The sequence below is a fragment of the Mus pahari genome, chromosome 9, assembly GCF_900095145.1.
Source record: "Mus pahari chromosome 9, PAHARI_EIJ_v1.1, whole genome shotgun sequence".
Classification (NCBI taxonomy): Eukaryota; Metazoa; Chordata; class Mammalia; order Rodentia; family Muridae; genus Mus; species Mus pahari.
The window spans coordinates 92,005,306-92,024,375 of NC_034598.1; the positions used below are offsets into that span (position 1 = coordinate 92,005,306).

At 48.8% G+C, this 19,070-nt stretch overlaps 1 protein-coding gene across 2 annotated transcripts in view; it reads right to left on the minus strand.

The window, feature by feature from the left end:
* Chst11 (carbohydrate sulfotransferase 11) overlaps nt 1–18,707 on the minus strand; it is a 206,432-nt gene extending 187,725 nt beyond the window's left edge. Inside the window, exon 1 of one of the 2 annotated variants that reach the window (XM_021205090.2) lies at nt 18,162–18,707. In XM_021205090.2, coding sequence (XP_021060749.1) covers nt 18,162–18,264 — 103 coding nt within the window. In that variant the 5' untranslated portion in view covers nt 18,265–18,707. Of the gene's footprint in view, nt 1–18,146 lie in introns of both variants that reach the window. The other variant, XM_021205089.2, reaches the window with a different exon arrangement.
* Between the last annotated feature and the right edge of the window lie 363 nt (nt 18,708–19,070).

Below are 19,070 nucleotides of genomic sequence, written 5' to 3' on the forward strand. Positions count from 1 at the left end.
CAAAGCACACGTCAACAACATTTACAACCAGCCTATGGCTGGCCAGCAGCTGAAGAGCCAGTCTGGACCCTCCTGAGACCTGTTATCTTGTGTGGACAGACCTGGACAGTAGCCGGATCATCCTAGCTAGGACACAGTCACATGCTCTGGTGGGAATATGAAAGCACACAGCATTCTATAAAACGACTGGATCCATCTACCAGGAGCCTTGGGATGTTTACAGGGTCTTGAAGTCTGAATACATCTTTCAAAGAAGCCTTTAGAGCCAGGTGGTGGTGGTGACTCTAAATCCCCTTTAATCCAGCCCCTTCTGGGCAGAGGCAGATGGATCTCTGCGAGTTCAAGGCCTACAGAATGACTTCCTGGACCACCAGAGTACACAGAGAAGCCCTGTCTTGAAAAACAAAACAAACACAAAACCCATACACATAAAACAAAAGACAGAAAAACAACTTGTTTTTAGAACTGTCCAACGAGAAAGCGGGGTTTCATTAAAATGCATCCACGAGACAGGATAGTCTATTTTCCGAGAGAACTGTGTTTCAGTGCTTAGTGCTAAAACCAAGACATACCACAACAAGGTTCAAGGCCTACAGAATGACTGTCTGGACCACCAGAAGTACACGGAGAAGCCCTGTCTTGAAAAACAAAACAAACACAAACTGTCAGCTTACAACTGTCTGTAACTCCAAGATCTTGACACCTTCACACAGATATACATGCAGGCAAAATACCAAGGCAATTAAAATAAAAATTATTATTATTATTATTATTGGTTTTTTTGAGGCAGGGTTTCTCTGTGTAGCCCTGACTATACTGGAACTCACTCTGTAGACCAGGCTAGCCTTGAACTCAGAAATCTGCCTGCCTCTGCCTCCCAAGTGCTGGGATTAAAGGCATGCGCACCACGCCCGGCTAAAATAATTATTTTTTAAATGACATTTTTAGAAGCGAATCCTCTTTCAAAAGTCTCTTTTATACATTTGAGTTCATTTCATAATCAGAAATCTGAGTATGTGCACACACACACACATGCACACATACACATGCACACACATGCACTCACACACGCACTCATGCACACTCACACACGCACTCATGCACACACACGCATGCACACACCACACACTCAAGCAAGCCCACACACACCAAATGCTTTATTGAGGCGCTGTCGAGTAGACAAGAGAGTTAGTGGTAGACAAGGAGCCTACCAAGGGTGGTGCTACCAATCCAGCAGATCAATTTTACACCAAGCCGGTGGACTCCATTCAGACAAGAGGCCTTCTATGCACTGTTCTTGCTGTTTGCCTTGTATTCAAGAGGTCCCTGGCACAGTATAAATCGTTCAATAAAATCCTGTTAGTGGAAGGAGGGAGTCCACTCAAACCTTCGTTCCTCCGAGGTGTTCTCTGGCCTGCCCTAAAATAATGACTCCTTCTTCTCATTCCCTAACCTTATCACGGAGGACTGCTGCTACCGAGTACCAAGTTCAGGTCTGTAGTCACTGGCTAATTGCAGGCTCTCTGCACGCAGGGACCAACTCTCACTCCGACTGGTCTCTCCTGCCTGATAAATGTCTGGTGGATAAACACTTGCATGCTGACTGGGTGGGGTGGGCTGGTGACACGAATGGCAAGTATTCGCTGTGATTGTGCCTGGGTCCCCTAGAGACAGGTGTGTATGCTGAGAAGTGCTAACAAAGTGAGACCTGCTTTGGGAAGAAGGCAGGGAGAGACTACTACCTACCTCGAATCTACCTACATTGATGGTAGGAAACAGTGCTGCTTTTAGCTAAACATGCATTCTTATGAAAAAGTAAAAGTGTTTTTTTCTTTAGAACTCCAGAACATAAAAGCAAAGCAAAACAAAACAAGGAGCTGTGGTGGTGAGAGACTGCAGGAGCCTCCCTTCCTCCTCTGGCCTTCAGCTATGAGCTCTGAAATGCTTTGTTGTGTCTATCAGTTAATAACAGTGGGGGATCCCTCATAAGAAGGCCGCAGCTGGGCCAGAACCCAGGTTCCCTGAATACACTACCTATTGCCCTTTTCTGCCTAACTGTCCTGCCTTCCTGCCAGGTTTTATAGATGGGCCAACATTCTGTATTGTGCACAACTCCTCATTCACGCCTTGACCTTCCAATGAATGGCAACACCCTTCACGTCTTGTGCAGGAAGGCCCTTCTGATGGGCCCATACTTATGTTTAAAAAATCAGTGTGGTTTCTATAGTCACAGGAAACAAGATTTCCTCCAAAGTATGACAGGGGAGAGCCTACTTTCCCTCTGACTGAAGTGGACAGAGAGGATCCCATCCCGCTAAAAGCTTGCTGCCCCTAGCTGACTCTTCTTGCGATGCTGAGGATCAAACCCAAAGCCCCGTGCATCCTGGGAAAGCATCCTAGCCCAGAGCTACATCCCTGGCCCCTCAGCTAGGATTTTTAAGCCCACAGCTGTCTTTAGGGGGGGTGCCTCACACTCATCGAACAAAAGCTGTTTTGTTCCAAGTCACTCCGAGATTACCTGCTCTGTTTCTGGTTTCAAATCTGCCCTTCCGATTCCAAACAACAAAGTTATACCTAGAGCTCTTCATCCGATAGAATCTCAGCTCTTAAAGAACTTCACAATCTATTTCTTACATCTTTAAAATAACCTCCGGTCCCATACTCCCAAATGTAAGTATTCCCTTCCAGATTTCAAAACCCCCAAGTTCAAGCATAAACTCAAAGCACTCTTCTGTTTGTCCACAAACATGTCCCCTTCAAAACCTGGTGCCCACCAGTGGTGATGCTGTATTACTTTAAAAAAAAAATTATTTATTTATTTATTTATTTATTTATTTATTTATTTAATGTATATGAGTACACTGTCACTGTCTTCAGACACACCAGAAGGGGCATCAGACCTCATTACAGATGGTTGTGAGCCACCATGTGGTTACTGGGAATTGAACNCAGGATCTCTGGAAAAGCAGCCAGTGCTCTTAACTGCTGAGCCATCTTTCAAGCCCATATTGTATTACTTTTAAAAAGTAAGTCTCTGGGGATCCAGGGAGATGTCTCAGTTGGTTAAGAATTTAACAAGCAAACCTGAAGACCTCCGTTTGATCCCTAGAGCCCACCAGATAGATAGATAGATAGATAGATAGATAGATAGATAGATAGATAGATAGATAGATACATAGATACATAGATACATAGATACATAGATACATAGATACATAGATAGTGGCGGTGCTTGTCATCTCAGCACTGGAGAGGCAGGGGTCACTACCTAGCTTACTCCGTGAGCTCCATGAGTAAGAGAGCCTCCCCTTAAAATACAGTGGGTGGTACCTGAGGAACAAGCCCAGCTAACCTCTGATCCCCATGTGAGTGTGCACACACACACACACACACACACACCAGCACATACAAGAACACACACACAGATCAGAAAAGCATGCCTTAGGGGTGCTCTCTTCCATGTTGGTGAGGTGGCTATGTCAAAGAGGAAACTGAGAAGGAAGACACAGAGGGTGGTACTCTGCAGTGGGGGTAGGAAGACCAGACCCTACCTGCATGGGCACCTCAAAAGAGGGAGGAGGCCTTTGCCCCAATTCTGTACCACGCCTGCCCGGGCAGCCCATAGCTGCAACCTGAGCCTAGATACACTGAGAGCTGGGCACAGTGCACAGTTCTCTAGGGATGAGGCACACTCCCCCTCCCTCCTGCCACTCCTCCAGAGGCCCTCTGAGAGTGAACCTGGGGCACCATTAGCAACTGAGAGACTGAAACTTAACCTCCCAGGCCTATAATTTTTGCAAACAGTGGAGTTTGAATCCGGCCAAAGAGAGCTTTTAAGCCACTCTGTACGTTCGTGAATAACCTCTCCTCCCACCAAATGATAACAGAAACGATTCCAAAAACGGCCCCGAGATCACTCTGAGAAAGTAGGCCTTTAAATTCTGGCTCTGTGCTAAAACAAGAGAGTTTAAATTAAGCTTAAATTTCATCTTCTGGAAAACAAAACCCTAAACCTTCCATAGCTTCCTAGTCTTAAGAATAGAATTTAAACTTGAGAACAAGAGATAATGGGGTGGCAGCCAGCACTCCTGTCCACACTCCAGCCTCAGTGGCCCAGTGACTCAACTGCCTCTCTCTCTCAGGCTCTGAGCCTGGAAATTCTTGTTGATTGATGCTACAATCAAAATCAACCATGCTATTCCCTCTCTCCGTTGGTATTCCATAACCCCATCATGTCTGTCTCCCTAAACCAGTCCACCCTACATATTTCTGTCCATCTCAGTACAACATATCCTCCTGGGGCCAGGCTTTGTGCTGGGGCATCATAAAGGAAACATAAGTCTCTCTCAGGGTTCCCTGTCTTGCTGCTTCTTCTAGAGATGGGTTGGAACGGTGCAGTTTGTTAGGATCCCTGAACAAGGAAAGCCTCGGGAGTGCACCAATGAGCTACCTAGACGCTTGAACTAACTAGAGTTAGTTCACCAATGAACTAACTAGGTACCTTTCAGGCTCAAGTGGCTTAGACACACATATATAGTTCTCCAGCCAGCTTCTCTTACTCAGTACCTCCCCAAGGATGGAGCTCAAACCCAAGAGAGAACATCAATTCACACAAGAGGGTGGGGAAAACACCAGGAAAATTCCCCCCATCTTTTCAGCTACTCTAACAGGGTCCTGCAGTCACTACTCACAGAGGTGACTGAGCACTGGAAAGGGGCTACACTGAACAGACAGGGAAGTGCCAAGGACACACTGGAATTCTGAAGACAGTGATAACAAGTAGAAGATAATAACTCCTTTTTCTTTTTGTGCGAGAGGATCTTGCACAACCCAAGCTGACCTAGAATTCATTATGTAGTCAAATGGCTTAGTTACTTGCTATTGTCATACAGCATTTAAAACTATATAAAGCTTTTAATTTAGGGGCTTATGATTCCAGGGGTTTCGAGACTATGACCATCATGGTAGGGAGAATGGCATGATGTAGGTGGTGGTGCTGATGGTGGTCCTGTTCTCCAAGTGGTTCTTGATTGATCAATAAAGATGCCAGGAGTCAATTACTGGGCAGAAGGAAAAAGGAGGGACTTCTGTCCCCGCAGGCAGGCTAAGAGACACAGGAGCAGGAGAGAGATTTTTGCCATGGTTCAGAGGGAAAAAAGTGACCAGCCATGTGAGATCTTGGGAGGAGCAGTCAGAGGTCACTTCCCCAGGTGGGAGATTAGAAACGCACTAAGCTGAGGGCAGTTCTGGGTGCTAAACAAGGAGAAGGTGGCTGAGCAACTACAGTTGAGGACAGATTTAGTGTGCTGATCTGAGAGTATGGGGAAGGGCAAGCTAGCCTCGGGAGAGTAGACGTGCCCAGCAATTGAGTCAATCAGGTTGAAAAATAAGCTTGTGTTCATGAATCCAAGGGAACCTGGACTGGGCTGGGAGCAAGGTTCACCTGGAGCTTAAAGAGGGGTAGCAAAAAACTACACACAAAAGCATCAGGCAGGCGGGCCTGGTGCTGGAGCAGCCGCTGAGAGCTCACCTCTAACCCACAAGCAGGAGGCAGAGAGAAAGAGCTAACAGGGAATGGTGTGGGGTTTTGAAACCTACAAGCCTACCTTGAGACACACCTCCTCCAACAAGACCACACCTCCTAGTCCCTACCAAACAGTTTCACAAAACTTAGACCATTCAAAAATGGGCCTACAGAGCCATTTCTATTCAAACCACTACTGAAGAAACGACCGTGACCTTCTAATCCTCCTGTCTCCCATCTCTCAAGTGCTAGAATTTTCAAGAGCAACACATGCCTCACTCTGGCCTAAGGCGGTCTGGAACTCACTACGCAGCCCAAGATACTAGGAGCTCATAGTGATTCTCTTGTCTTGGCCTCCAGAGTGCTGGGCTCAGAGGTGTGAGCTGCCACATACAGTGTAGGCTCTGGTCTAGATGTGGGGCTCCTGCAGGAAGCGTGGCACCCGGTCTACAGGAGCCAGTCCACAGCATCTTAACATTGAAGAGGCGCAGTCAGAAGGCCATCTACTGTGTCCCAACAAAGGGCAGGCAGATGAGGTTTCATCCAGAAGTAACACATGGACTGGATTTTGACCTCAGAATACATCCAGACTGAAGACAGATGGGGGACAACTGAACACGGATGACAGCCCCTGTCCCCAGAGGGCTGGGCTCAGCAGGGACAGAGTATAAAGTAAGGGGAGAAGAGCTATCACTGCATGGCTCATCTACTTAGCCCACAGCGGAGCTCTAGGCTCCTGTGAAATAATTAGCTCTTGACCTAATTAGCTGAAATCAAGACCGGGAAGGCGGGGTCGGGGGTGGGGTAAGAAGTATATAGGCTTCGGTGGTAGTCAGTCTTAAGCCCAGATCCTGGACTAGCTTTCCAGGAAGGCAGGCCTCAGTGTTTGCATCAGCACAATGGGGTTGTCAGTTGCCTACTTCATAAGGGTACAGGAGAGAGGAAATGGGGTAACCCAGGGATACACTGGCTGTCACACTTAACAGACTATTGGTTTTCCCAGTGTTATTAAATATCAGAAAAATAAGGGTTTCTCAACTACCAATACAGTATGTGCGTGTGAAATCCAGAGGTCAATCGATATTAGGCGTCTTTCTTGGAATTACCCGCCGTACTTAGTTTTCATTTTTATTTTTATTATTATTATGTTTACAGTTGTATTCTCCTGTTTGTGCCCATGTGCCACAGGACAGGTTTGGAGGTCAGGACACAACTTTGTGGAATTTGTTCCCTCCTTTCGCTTTTACATAGGTCTTGGGGATTGAACTCAGGCTGTCCATCAGGCTTGCCCAACAAGCACCCTCACCCACCAGGCCATCTCTCTTGTCTGCGTCTTTTTATTCTGAGACAGGGTCTCTCACTAAAGCTGGAGCTCACCATTTCAGTTAGACTGGCTATTGCCCTTCCTCCACCTCCCTAGTGCCCCGGGGTTACAGCATACCCACACCTGCCTTCTTAGGAGGGTGCTGGGATCCAAATTCAGGTCCTCACGCTTGTACAGCAAAAATCCACTTGGTGAGTTGTGTCCCCATCCACCACAACTACTCATATTTTTGAGCTACATTGTTCTTCACTGTGGCCTGGGAAGGATCTCAGGGCAACAGGTGGGCCCATGCCTAAAAGGACAGACACCTTTTCTGGCCTGTAAGAGAATGTGCATGTTGGCAAAATCCCCAGCCATCGTGAAAAGCCTAACGCCCAGCGGTGCGTGTGGGTAGCAAACATGCCCTTGCCCTCTGGTTGAAGAACCCAGGGCCTGGCTCGAATCACTGTTAGTCTTTTAACCAACTTTAACATCCTTGGTCTGGTGACAGTAACAGAGCACAGACCCTATCTCAACCACACATGCCCTTCACAGGAACAAGGTGCTGACTGTCCCTTAAAGTCCTTCTGAGCACACAATAGCACAGAGTGGAAACAAAGGCCAGCCAGCTCTCCTCAACATGAGCCACAAGGACCCACTTACTAACCACCAATGCAAGAGACACCATGACACATATGGCTGCTTTGGCCCTCCTCGGAGGGTGTTGGGATGGTGCAGGGACCAGGGCCCCATGCAGGAACTTTCTCAAGTGTCACTGTTCATACTTTCACAGTTAACAGCAACGGAGGCAGTAATTATGTCCACAATTGGGGGAAAGACCTATGATCTCCTCACTCAGCCTGAGACACAAAAGCTGATTTTTTTTTTCCTTCTGATTTTTCTTTTCCTACCTAATATTCGTGCTTTTGCAAAATGCTCCAGGGGGGCAAAGCTATAAGCACTGTCAGGGAGGTGCGCCAGTTAGCACCCAGGAAGGGCTTCCCAGGAGTCTACACATCAGAACCGTTCAGCAAATCTTACAGCGCATGTGTGATGTGGATGAGAACCTGCTGAGGTTTCAGGATGAAGTGACCACTGCTGCAGAGGGCAAGAGGAAAGCCAAAGGAGGAACATTCTACACTCGTTACAATGTGTTCTTTATAATAACCCTCTACCCATGCATCCCCGTGTAAGCCTCGACCTACCACCCAGACGACAAACAAATGAGGTGGCCGGATCTCAGTGTGTCACCTGCATTTGGTTCCATTTCATTGACACCTTACAATTGGCCGGTACTTGCCCAGATCCTGGGGACAGCAGATACCAAGCCTGATGCAGAACCATTTAGCAGGTTGACAATGGGCAGAAAGGTCCCCACTTCTAAGTTCTGATCATTCTTTACAATCCTGGGGGTTGGCATGAGGAGAGACACGTCTCCCTCTGCAGTGAGGACCCCCAGCTAGGTGTTTGGAGCAACAGACATGAGATCAGACAGGTTTGGCGTAGTGCTAACTCCACGGGTGTCTGTACTTGAGGTCTTAGGAGATTCTGGAGCCTGCCTTGTCTCTTAGAAAGTCATGGAGATAATAAAGTGTACCTCGAGAGTCCAGTGAGGATTAACGAAGCTGTAGGAAACGCCTGGGCCAAGTTGGCTTCTGTGGATACCTTTGCTATTTTACCTGCTCATGGACTCCAGAATCTTGTCTCCTTCCATCCCCTTCCATCTTCAAGGCCCCTTATCTGAGAGGCTGCCCTGGCCTGCCAGGCTGTCATCGCAAAGCCCCTTCCTTTTTTTGTCACTGGCAAACAGACTGGAGAGACGCATCTCTGCTCTGCCTGCCTGTCTAGGTTTACCATTGACGAGGACCCAGCTTTTTGTCTGTTCTGTCTCCAGAACATAGAACTGAGGCTCGCTCGTAATAGGCACTCAACAAGAATAACTTGGAAGGCACGGAATGGGCACAGTGGCCAACCAAGGCCCGCACGCTGCTCTCTGGGTTCCACATTCCGCGCCTCTGCGCCATGGGAAGTGACCAAATCCAGTGAGCTAACGCTGTGGACCAGTAAGAAATGTGATCCATCTTCTGGGATTGCTTCAAGTGAACAGCTCTGAACTGAAATCCAACCACTGGGCCTTCCCAACTGAGACCTCTCAGTGGGCTTTCTCCTCCAAAGCTCTTCTGTCAACCCAGTCAAGCTGGAGAACAGGAAGGACTCCATGTTGACAGACCCCGTTTCTCAGACTCTCTCTGTGTCTCTCTGAGACACATGTGAGGGGGTAATGTTAACAGCACCCCTTGCTATGCTGCTTAACTAACCTCAAAATGACCCCACACACACACAATGCTGGGTTCACACTGGACTGTTACCCAAGGGAACCAGCCACTTCTGATGATTACTGATTATCCTTAAGGTAAGTCCAGATGACCCTGAACCCCCAAAAAAAGGGTCTGGGAAGGGTACCACTAGACCTTCCATTCATTATTTTATATTCCAATAATGAAGCTGGGGCTAAGGAGATGGCTAAGTAGGTGCAGTGTCTATGTGCAAGCATGAGGACCTGAGTTCAAATCCCTAGCTCCCACCTCGAAACACAGGCACAACCAGCACCTGCCTGTAACCCCCGGCTGAGGGGCAGGGGCGGAGGGCCCTTAGACTTCATCAGACAAGCAGCCTCGCTGGACCAAAGAGCTCCAAGTTCAGGAAGAGAACCTGTCTCCAAAGATAAGGCCGAGAGCCGTCAAGTCAAACACCCGGCATCAACCTCTGGCTACCCCCAGCACGTGCACCTCATGCGTACACTGATGCACATGTGCACATACAAGTACCAAGGAAATGAAAGCACAGCCAGGCCTGATCGTGGGTACCCACAGTCTCGGCACTTGGAAGGAAGAGGCGAGAAGGTCAGAAGCTTAAGGTCAGAGTGGTCTACAAAGCTGCCTCAAAAATGAAAAACATAACCATGCATAAGGAACACAGCTCATCAGAAGCAGCCCCGCGCCCTCTAACCTGTCACCCGAGGTTACACGCCACGTGTGACACGCTGGGCAGATATCCTGAGAGTTGGGACAGACAGGCAACCAGAAAGTGGGAGCCACAATGGCTGTCTTGTAATTCCCTGCTCTGGACATATTTCACCGGATGGAATGTGCAGAAGAGAGGCTCAGACAGGTTGACAGAGGCTGTGATCAGCTTGAACGAACCTCCTATCACAGATAGACGGCAGGCGTAAGAAGACCTCAGCGCAAACCAGACACACATGAAGAGTACAATCCTTTCTGGGGACCATCCCGGCTTTCACGAGCCACATTTCAGTGTGGAAAAAAAGAACAACAGACTCACAGCTGGGATAGCCAATCAGCGGAATTATCCAGAACACAAAGGAAAAGTGATTATACGTCACCATGACTAGAAAGGACCTAATCCTGGCTATTTACATGATCATACGGTATTGTGTGTAAATTATTTGTAAACAAAGCTGCAGAGGCCAGGGATTTAACACTCTGCTTCCTGTGCTGTTTGAAGTTGAAGCTACAGCTATGTATTTGGTCCCTCAAAGGAGAGATACTCACTGAGAATGTGAAAGTCTACCAAGAACAGAGGTCGCCTGCCTGCCTGCCTGTGACACTGGTTAGCTGGCAAAGCGTCCCTGGAGAGGTGAGAGAGGTTTGCAAAAGCATTCTAGAGTCGGTTCCCAATTTGACATTGGTTTGGTCTTGCACTCAATACATGGTTCCAGACCCAGCCTGAGAGATAGTCATGCCAATATGCACCAGTTTATAAGTTATTACACAAATGCTACTTCTGCTGGCTGGAAGTTATTCCAGATACTCTGTGCCTCTGGCTATCCAGCAACTTTAAGTACACCTAATTCCCTTCAGTAAATACCTTCCTCCTTGAATTATCTAGGCCACTTACTACTGTCTGCCTTGGGCTGTAATAAAACAAGAGCAGAGAGATTTGGAAGATTATAGAGGGGACAACACTAGGATCTGTTTGTTCCTGATTACCAAGCCGGGCAGGTCCCTCTTGTTCTGAGTTATGTGACTGGCAGAGGTGGGTTAGAAGAGAAAGCTCTGAGACTCGCCTATCTACCCTAAAGCCCTCTGGGGTATAAGGATGCCCATGACAAGCTCTTTGCCCTGGCAAGTCAGAAGACCAAGGCTCACCAAGTCAAGTCATAACCACAGTGCATTTCTGAAAGGACTGGAGGAGTGGCCGGGGTCATGGGTGTGCTCTTCCCAGGAAATTTGTCTAGATCTATTTGAACTTCAAGTTCAAGCTCCAAGTTATTTAATTATTCCCCTTCCCTTCCCATTCTGGCTCTTAACCAACCTCCTCAGTAAAAGTCATAAGAATTTTCAAAAGATTCTGGGGCTTGGAAGGGCCCTTGCAGGCAAGACATGAGCACAATCAGGTAAAGAGACAAAATAAAGCAAAACTGGATGTGGTGCTACCTTTGAAATCCCAGCCTTGGGAAGCAAGGACAGGCTCACTGGCCGGCTGGCCCAGCCTACTCAGCAAGTTCTGGGTCAGTGAAAGCCCCTGCCCCCCCCCCCCGTGCCCAAAGGACACCGGTGACTCCAGAGGGCTACCTCTGATCTGCCCATGAAGCTGCACACACGTGAACCTGCACATATATGTGTACCTGAACATGTGAACATACAGACACAGAGAGCATCAAGTCCAGGAGCTCTGAAAACAGAGGGTAAACAGAGGGTTGGGCAGGCGGCAAGCTGTGTGGGTGTGAAGAGGCCAGGGGTTAAGCCAACCCAGTACTTCTGCCCCCCAGCCAGAGCCGGAGCCTACCAGAAGTGCCTTTACCCATCCCCTTATTGAGGTCACAGGAGCACCTTTTGAGGTTTACAAAAAGTCCCTTTGGGATTTAGAAAGAGGCTCAGAGGGTATCAGCTGAGGAGGTACAGCGCTATTTTCTGTCCTACTAAGAAAGAAAAGGCTGCATATTAAAGGTCAGCACAATGCCGAGATGTCATCTACTGCGACACAGTCAAATGTCATCTATATGAAAATGGGGGCTGGGGGGAAGAAAAAAAACAGCCACGTGTCATAAAGCGCAGAAGTTCACAGGGGAGGGACTGCAGTACCCAGCTCCTATCCCAGGCCTTCCGCTCCCAAATCATTATCAGTTGATTCAGCCCAAGTTTATATCAGTTGCCCTCAAGCTGTAGTTGATTCAGCCCATGTTTATATCAGTTGCCCTCAAGCTGTGTGTGGGGGTTTTGCTCTATAGATCAGACCTTGTATGTTCTCCAAAAACTGAAATATGGAGATGAAATGGTGGAAGGAGGGGTTGACATGGTGAGCACCCTAATCAAGTGCACTGGTACTGACTCAAGATAAACAAAGAATGTGATCCCCAGTGAGAGAGCGAGGCCTTACTGCCAGCCCTGCTTCATTTGGCCTCTCTCCCTTCCCCCAGTCCCTGCTCAGACTTCCCCCTCCCTCCCACAGTCAAGGCCAACACCATCACTGTGTGCTTGTAAATGTCACTCTATCACATTTGATTCCCCCAAAAAAATATAAATTCCAGGATATTTTAATTTACAGATCAGATGGGGCCTCATGATTCAAGAGAAGAAAAAAATAAATAAATAAAAATAAAATAAGTCAGCGGAGGGACTTCTGTTTTATTTCTCTGAATCTTCCCTCAGAAGATTCCTGCTAGCCAAGACATGTATCCCATGACCTCCAGAGTAAAAAGAGGTCTGTCTGAGTTTAAGGAGGGGAAGGGTGGGTACCCGTGCTGAGAGCCTTTGATTTCCTGTTTTTAAATAACTGGATGGATTCAGCCCATCATAAGCAGAGATTTTCAACCAGACAAACATAGACAGCATGTGCCCCTGATGGAGGGTGCAATTCCTTATCCACCATCTCTACTCTCAAAAAGTCCCTAGCCAGCCTTTCTGTGGCTCTGGGTCACCCTGGCATGTCAGGGGACAAGGAAGTGAAGGCCCTGGCTGGAATCCACCGGGCTCACCAGGGAAGGAAACCGCCTCATCCCGGGGCTGCTCTGAAGTCCTGTGAAGGTACAGACACTTCAGCTACAGAGGGGAAGGAATAGCCCAGGCTCAGAAGGTTTCACCCTTCAATTATTAAACCTTGTTTTCAGAGACCCAACGGCCCCAGTGTTGAGACCAACCTGGCAGCTTCTCAAAGGAAGTTTGAATAGATAAGACAAGAGCGGCCCTGAGTATTGGCGTGATTCCAAACCTACTCCATGTATAAGCAAAAAGATTCCCTAATGTAAAATTAGCCATGTATAACAACATGGAGATAAATGATGGTGAGCCAGTGCTTTGCACGGGGGGGGGGGGGGGGTAGGTAAGGCGGGACACACATGAAAGTCTGTAAACTTAAAAGGCTGTGGCTCGACTTTTGTCTCACACTCCAATAATGACTCACCAGAATAATATACTTGTATCAAACAGATTTACTGAACGAGATATAAAATAAATGTTGGGATCTAAACACGTGTGTGTTTGTGTGTGTGTGTGTGTGTGTGTGTGTGTGTGTGTGTGTGTGTGTGTTTTACAATCCCCCTATCTGAAATGACTGGGACCAGAAGCTTGTTGGATTTTACAGTTTTTGAATTCTGAGAGATCTACATATGTAAAATGAGGTATCTTGGGGACTGGACCCAAGATGAACCAACCATTCAGACAGCCTGAGGTGACCCCACACATCTTCAGTCTCCTGTGTTGCGACTTATGACCTATCACGTGAAGCCAGGTGTGGAATTTTCCACTCGAGTTGCTATGGTGGCTCTCAAAACCTTGCAAATGGTAGCACCCCTTGGGTTTCATAATCTCTGGTACGGGATGTTCAGCCTATGCATGCATTCTATACTATGGAGAGAAAAAAAACCCAGGTGCCTCTGAGTGGCGAAGAGCGGAGACTTGTTTCCCTTCTATACATATCAAATGTACAGATCAGAGATTAAAGTCGTGCTTGCAGATGCATTCTGTGCTCAGCCTGACCCAATGGCGTCTTTAAATAAAGGCTGTACTCTTCCTATACCACTCAACCCAGGCAAAGAACTCCCAGGTGGCAGGGAATACACTGCAGAAGAAGAAAGCGAGACAGAGGCTCCTCCCTGGCAGGCTTCTCCAGGAACCATAGCATTTAAATGAAAACCACAATCCCAGTGAGAAACACAGAAGGAGGAGTGAAGAAGCATCCCTCACAAAGTATCGCCCGGGGACTCCCAGCTCTGCAAGACGTGACACGGCTCCATCAAAGGATAGCCCCACGGTCTTGGGCAGGCATGGGAGATATTTTAATGGGAGGGGATGGACTTCCACAGGCTGTATTCACAGAGGGACTCACTCGGGTGAAGAAGCAGGCATGTGACTCTGATCTCCAGCTCAGAAGTTCACACCTATGGAGGTGTCTGTCATGAGCATGGATTTCTGTACGTCAGTGGCTAATTGAGACCACCCTTTCCCAGCAACCAGGACACAGAGAAGGATCTTCGGGGCCTGGTGCCTCGGGAGCTGTGCAGCCAGCCCCGATCTTAACAAGTTTAAACTGGGTTCAGTCACCAGAGAACTAGGAGTCTGAGAATGCGCAGGCGCGCCCTGCAGCAGAGCTGGAGGTGGAAGCCAGCTGCTGCTTGCTGACCAGCCCTGAAGGCATGACCACCTTCCTAGAGGTAGAGCCGAGGGTCAACTACTTCATCCATTCAGCCAGCAAATAGTTTATGGAAAGGCCTCTATGGGTTAGGCCCTGTATAAAACACCCAGACTAGAGAGGAACCCAAAACCCTGTTCCTGACCAAAAAAGATATAAATAGATAAATAGATAAATAAATAAATAAAAGTACTTCATGAAGATTATTAACTCAAGAGGTTGAGGGTTTCAAAAGAAAACTGCTTAACTGACCGGAGCCCACTCCTAGTAAACTCTCAGTGGTGTAACGGTTGGCCAATTATCTGATGGCCAATTACTCAAGTTCACAATTACCCAAGCTTATGAGCTAGAAAAATACAAAAGGCTTCAGACTAGAATGACAGGAGGCATTTGCCAGCCTGAGAGCTGGGCAGAGTTTGTGGGGTTGTTTGGTTGGTTTTTGCTTTTTGCTTTTTTTTGGTTTTGGTTTTGTGTTTTGTTTTGTTTTGTTTTGTTTTGTTTTGTTTTGTTTTGTTTTGTTTTTTCTCTCCCACATACCCTCCAGCCAGCAAGGGAACTTAAGAGTCCATCTCCTTCACAGAACTGCTTTTCTATCTCACAGACAGGAATCCAGAGAACCCCTGCCAGAGGGCTTGCGATCTGGGGTGTGTTGTAGTCCCTTCTGTCACTGCCAAAGATTCCCCAGGTAAAAAAGACTGACTGTACCAGGAGACTTCAGAGACTCCATCACTTTAAAATTCAAAGCAGGGGGGCTAGAGAGGCAGCTCTCCAGGTAAGAGAGTTTGCTGTTATTGCTGAAAGCCAAGGTTTGGCTCCCAGCACCCACATTTGGTGGCTCATAACAACCTTTAACTCCAGCTCTAGGGGATTCAAACCTTCTTCTGGTCTCTGTAGGCACCATATAACATGCACACACATGTGGGTTCCACCCCACCCCCCACACATGAAAATAAAAATTCTTAAGGGGCCAGAGAAACAACTCGAAGTCAAGGGCACATGTCCACTGCTCTCCCACAGGACCCTGGTTCAATTTCTAGTACCCACACAGAGGTGGCTCCCAGCCAGCTGTAACTCCAGTTCCAGAGGATCCAACCCACTCTTCTGACTTCCATGGGCACTGCACATACACACACACACACGCACACATACATACATACATACATACACACACATGCACATACATACACACACACACATACACATATATGCACACACATACACACACATACACACACATATACACACACCACATACACACACACGGGCAAGGGAGGGGGTAATTTAAAATAAATCTTCTCTTAGAATCTTTTTTAAAAACTCAAAGCAGAAAAAAAAATGATTTGATCTCAACTATCAACCATAGATATTAACAAAATGAAAAAACCGAGAGATTAAAAAAATAACAACACTGTTTCCAAATCATATTTTTATGTCCCATATACCAGTACTGACAGGGAGTTGTATAGTTGTATAGTTTCAAGTAAGAACTTTCCATCAAACGTCTGTAGGTTCCTATCCAGGCCGATGTTTTGAAAGTAGCATTTGCCTGGCACCAAAAGAGGGCTCAGAAAAAGCAGGCTCCTCGTGATATGAATTATAAACAAATGTCATTTAGTGAAAAGAAAGGAGACCAGAAAGGGAAGGGCCCAGCAGGATCAAAGACAGTATTCAGTGACCCCCAAGCTTGGACAAGGCTAAAGCTCTAAAAGACTACACTGAAAAAACCCTACAGCCACTTCCAAGTCAAGTAATAAGTTTCTGATGATCAGAAAGCTGGAAACGCGAGGCTACAGGTTGTCTCGAGTAAAGCTTATTTCGGAGTTCACCACAGGATTCATGCAAAGGGAATTCTGATGGACAATTTGCAGCTGCACAGAGGTTCAGATACATTCCTTCCATACACTCCTGGTCTAAGCACTTCTGCTGAGAATTACCGGGCACGCACCATCCCAGCAAAACTTGACTAGGCCTGAACACAGCTCTGAAGCCTAGACCAAATCATTGGGCCCTTTGTTTAAACAGCATGAGCTTCATTATATCTGCATACCAGCCTGTCCTCTAGCCCTCTGGCTTGGTTCTGGGTGGCCCCTGGAGCTTGGAACTCTTGAGATGCCGTGTGTCTGGTCCCACCCTCTTGCAACCCAGAATGCCAGCAAAGTCCACTTTTAAATTCTCTCACAAGTTTCACAACCACAGGTTTGAGTAAGGAGTTTGCTGACATTAGACTAAAAATATGAGCTGCAAACAAAAGCCATCTTTTACCAGGACTGGCTGGGGTGCCCCGGCTAGCACAAGACCATATTCTTGGCAGCCAGACCCCCTTAAAAACTGTTGTGAGCCCCAAAGGGAAGAGAGGCCAGTCTGTCCCTGTGCTGTCAAGGAATCCCTGCCTGTTTGATGCAAGGAACAGCTTTATGACTCTGCCTGGTTTGATGAATTCCCAGCTGTCTACTGAAAGTGTTAGCTATACAGGTAAAGAAGGCAGAAGGCAAAAACCAGCCTTATTTCGTTTCCAACCCCCCCCTCCTCCCTGCTATTAGGAAAGTAAATGATTATTGTAGCGACTATGCGGAGTCAAAATATGCCAAGGTGACCCAGTACAGGTCTGATGATCCAGAAGAAATGGGGAAAGGGGTTCCCGAGTCTAAGGCTGGGTGGCCACACACTGAACCTTCTTAGAAAGTCCTACCTGTTGGGCTTCTAAACTGTGCAGCTCTGCCTAGCCAGGTCACTCCAGGCGCCCCTCTAGTCCCAAACTTACCTTCTGGACCCCCGGGATGAGGGGTGCCAAGGCCCTGCCTATTCTGATAGGAGACTTGGTATTTAGTCTAAGCCAGAGAAAACATGAGGAAGGTATTCGTTCCTATGCTGCAGAAGTCTCTAAATGCTCAGAACCCAAGAAGAAGGGATGAAACTGCACAAAGTATCTCCAAGAGCTTTGATGGTCAAAGTGCAGCCCAAAAGCTCTGGAGTCCCTAGCTGGAGGTCTGGGGCCAGAAGATGGTAGACCAGGCCCCGGAGCAACAGCTGCAAAGTCACCGCCGAGCTAGACCCTGGGGTGTTTTCGCAAAATATCTCCCCCGACGGAGAGAAGAGCAGGGAGCCTACCCACCCTGTCCCCACACCTGCTCTGCTGCTGAGCTTGGAACACGTGGTAGCTCGGCTTGGGGCTTCCCAGGCGGCTGCAGGGACTCACTACCTCGCCGGAGCGTGCACCACTCGCCGGGGGTCCCCAACCAGGAAGAGGCAGCGCTGCCTGGCTTAGAGCAGCCGGCTGCCAGCGCCTGCTTCATCTCAGCCCTCAGCAGAAACCCAGACAGAGTTTTGTAGTCTTCCCATCAACCCGGGCAGCTTCCAACAAGCCCTACCTTTCTATGCCACCTAGCCAACAGACAAGACACAAAGAAAAAAAGAAAAGAAAAGAAAAGAAACCGGGGGAAAAAAATGAGACAACACGCGCCGCTGTCTCTCCTTGCCGTCTCAACCTCTAGCCTGGAGAAGGGAGGAAGAGGAAGCGCACCTTCTCTTCCCATCCCAACTCCGTGACCCGCGGATCTCGGCAGTAAAGAGCCCGAAGAGGCCGAAGGGAAGAGGTGAGGTTGGAAGAAGCAGAAAGCAGAGCGAGAGAGAAGAAAATATCCAACAAAACCACGCTAACGCGCCCCCTACCTGGGTGCAACATACTTTGGAAATAGAAGATGACCAAGATAAAGGATCCAAAGCAAGTGGCCAGCACCATCCGGCAAATTCTGTTCATCCTCATCACTTCCAGCAGCGCCGGCTTCATGGCTTTGTCCTGGCCGCGGGGACCCGGCTGTCCGGGAGGCGCGTCCGGAGCGCAGAAGCGGGGACCCCGCCGCGGGGGTACCAGCACCCGGGAGGCTCAGAACAGAGCTGGCTGGGCTCCGGAGCTGGCTCCCGCTAGCTTCACCGAGGCTCTCCGAGGCCCCGACTCCGGTCTCGGGGGTGAAAGGCGCGGGAGTTGGTGTGCAAGTGTGGGGATGCGTGGCCCCGGCCCCGCGCTCCTGCCGGTCCGCCTCTCCTCTGCTCGAAGCTCCGCCGCCTCCTCTGCTGGCGCCTACGGCCGCCGCTGCCTCCTCATGGGCCGGGCGACCGGGATGCGAGAAGGAAGGTGCCGCCGCCGCCGCCGTGCACTGGCCTCTGTGACTGTCCAGGCCCCCCTCCCTCCCTCCCTCGCCAAAAGCTACTTCATTGCGCTCCAGTGATCTATATATTCCAGGGCTGGGTTTTACCAAACGCAACTCGCAGCCCCCGGCGAGGGGAGGGCGCCGGCGAGCGGGGAGGGCGGGGCCGCGCCGGGGCGGAGCGTCGCCTCCCCCCGCCCCTACCCGAGACGTGGTCGCGTCCAGCTGTTTCCCGGGGAGTCCGGAGTGCGCAGCACGCTCCCGCAGGGTCCCAAAAGCCCTCAGTCCCTGGGCGGAGCTGGGCTGCTGTCTCGAGGTTGCGTGAACGTTTCCATGACAGAATCGGGATGGGGGAAAACCATGAATAAGATGCTGTAGTGCTGCCACCCGTTCTCCGGTGTGGCGAGAAGCAGGTTAGGTGACAGAGGCAAACGGGAGCCCTGGTGAC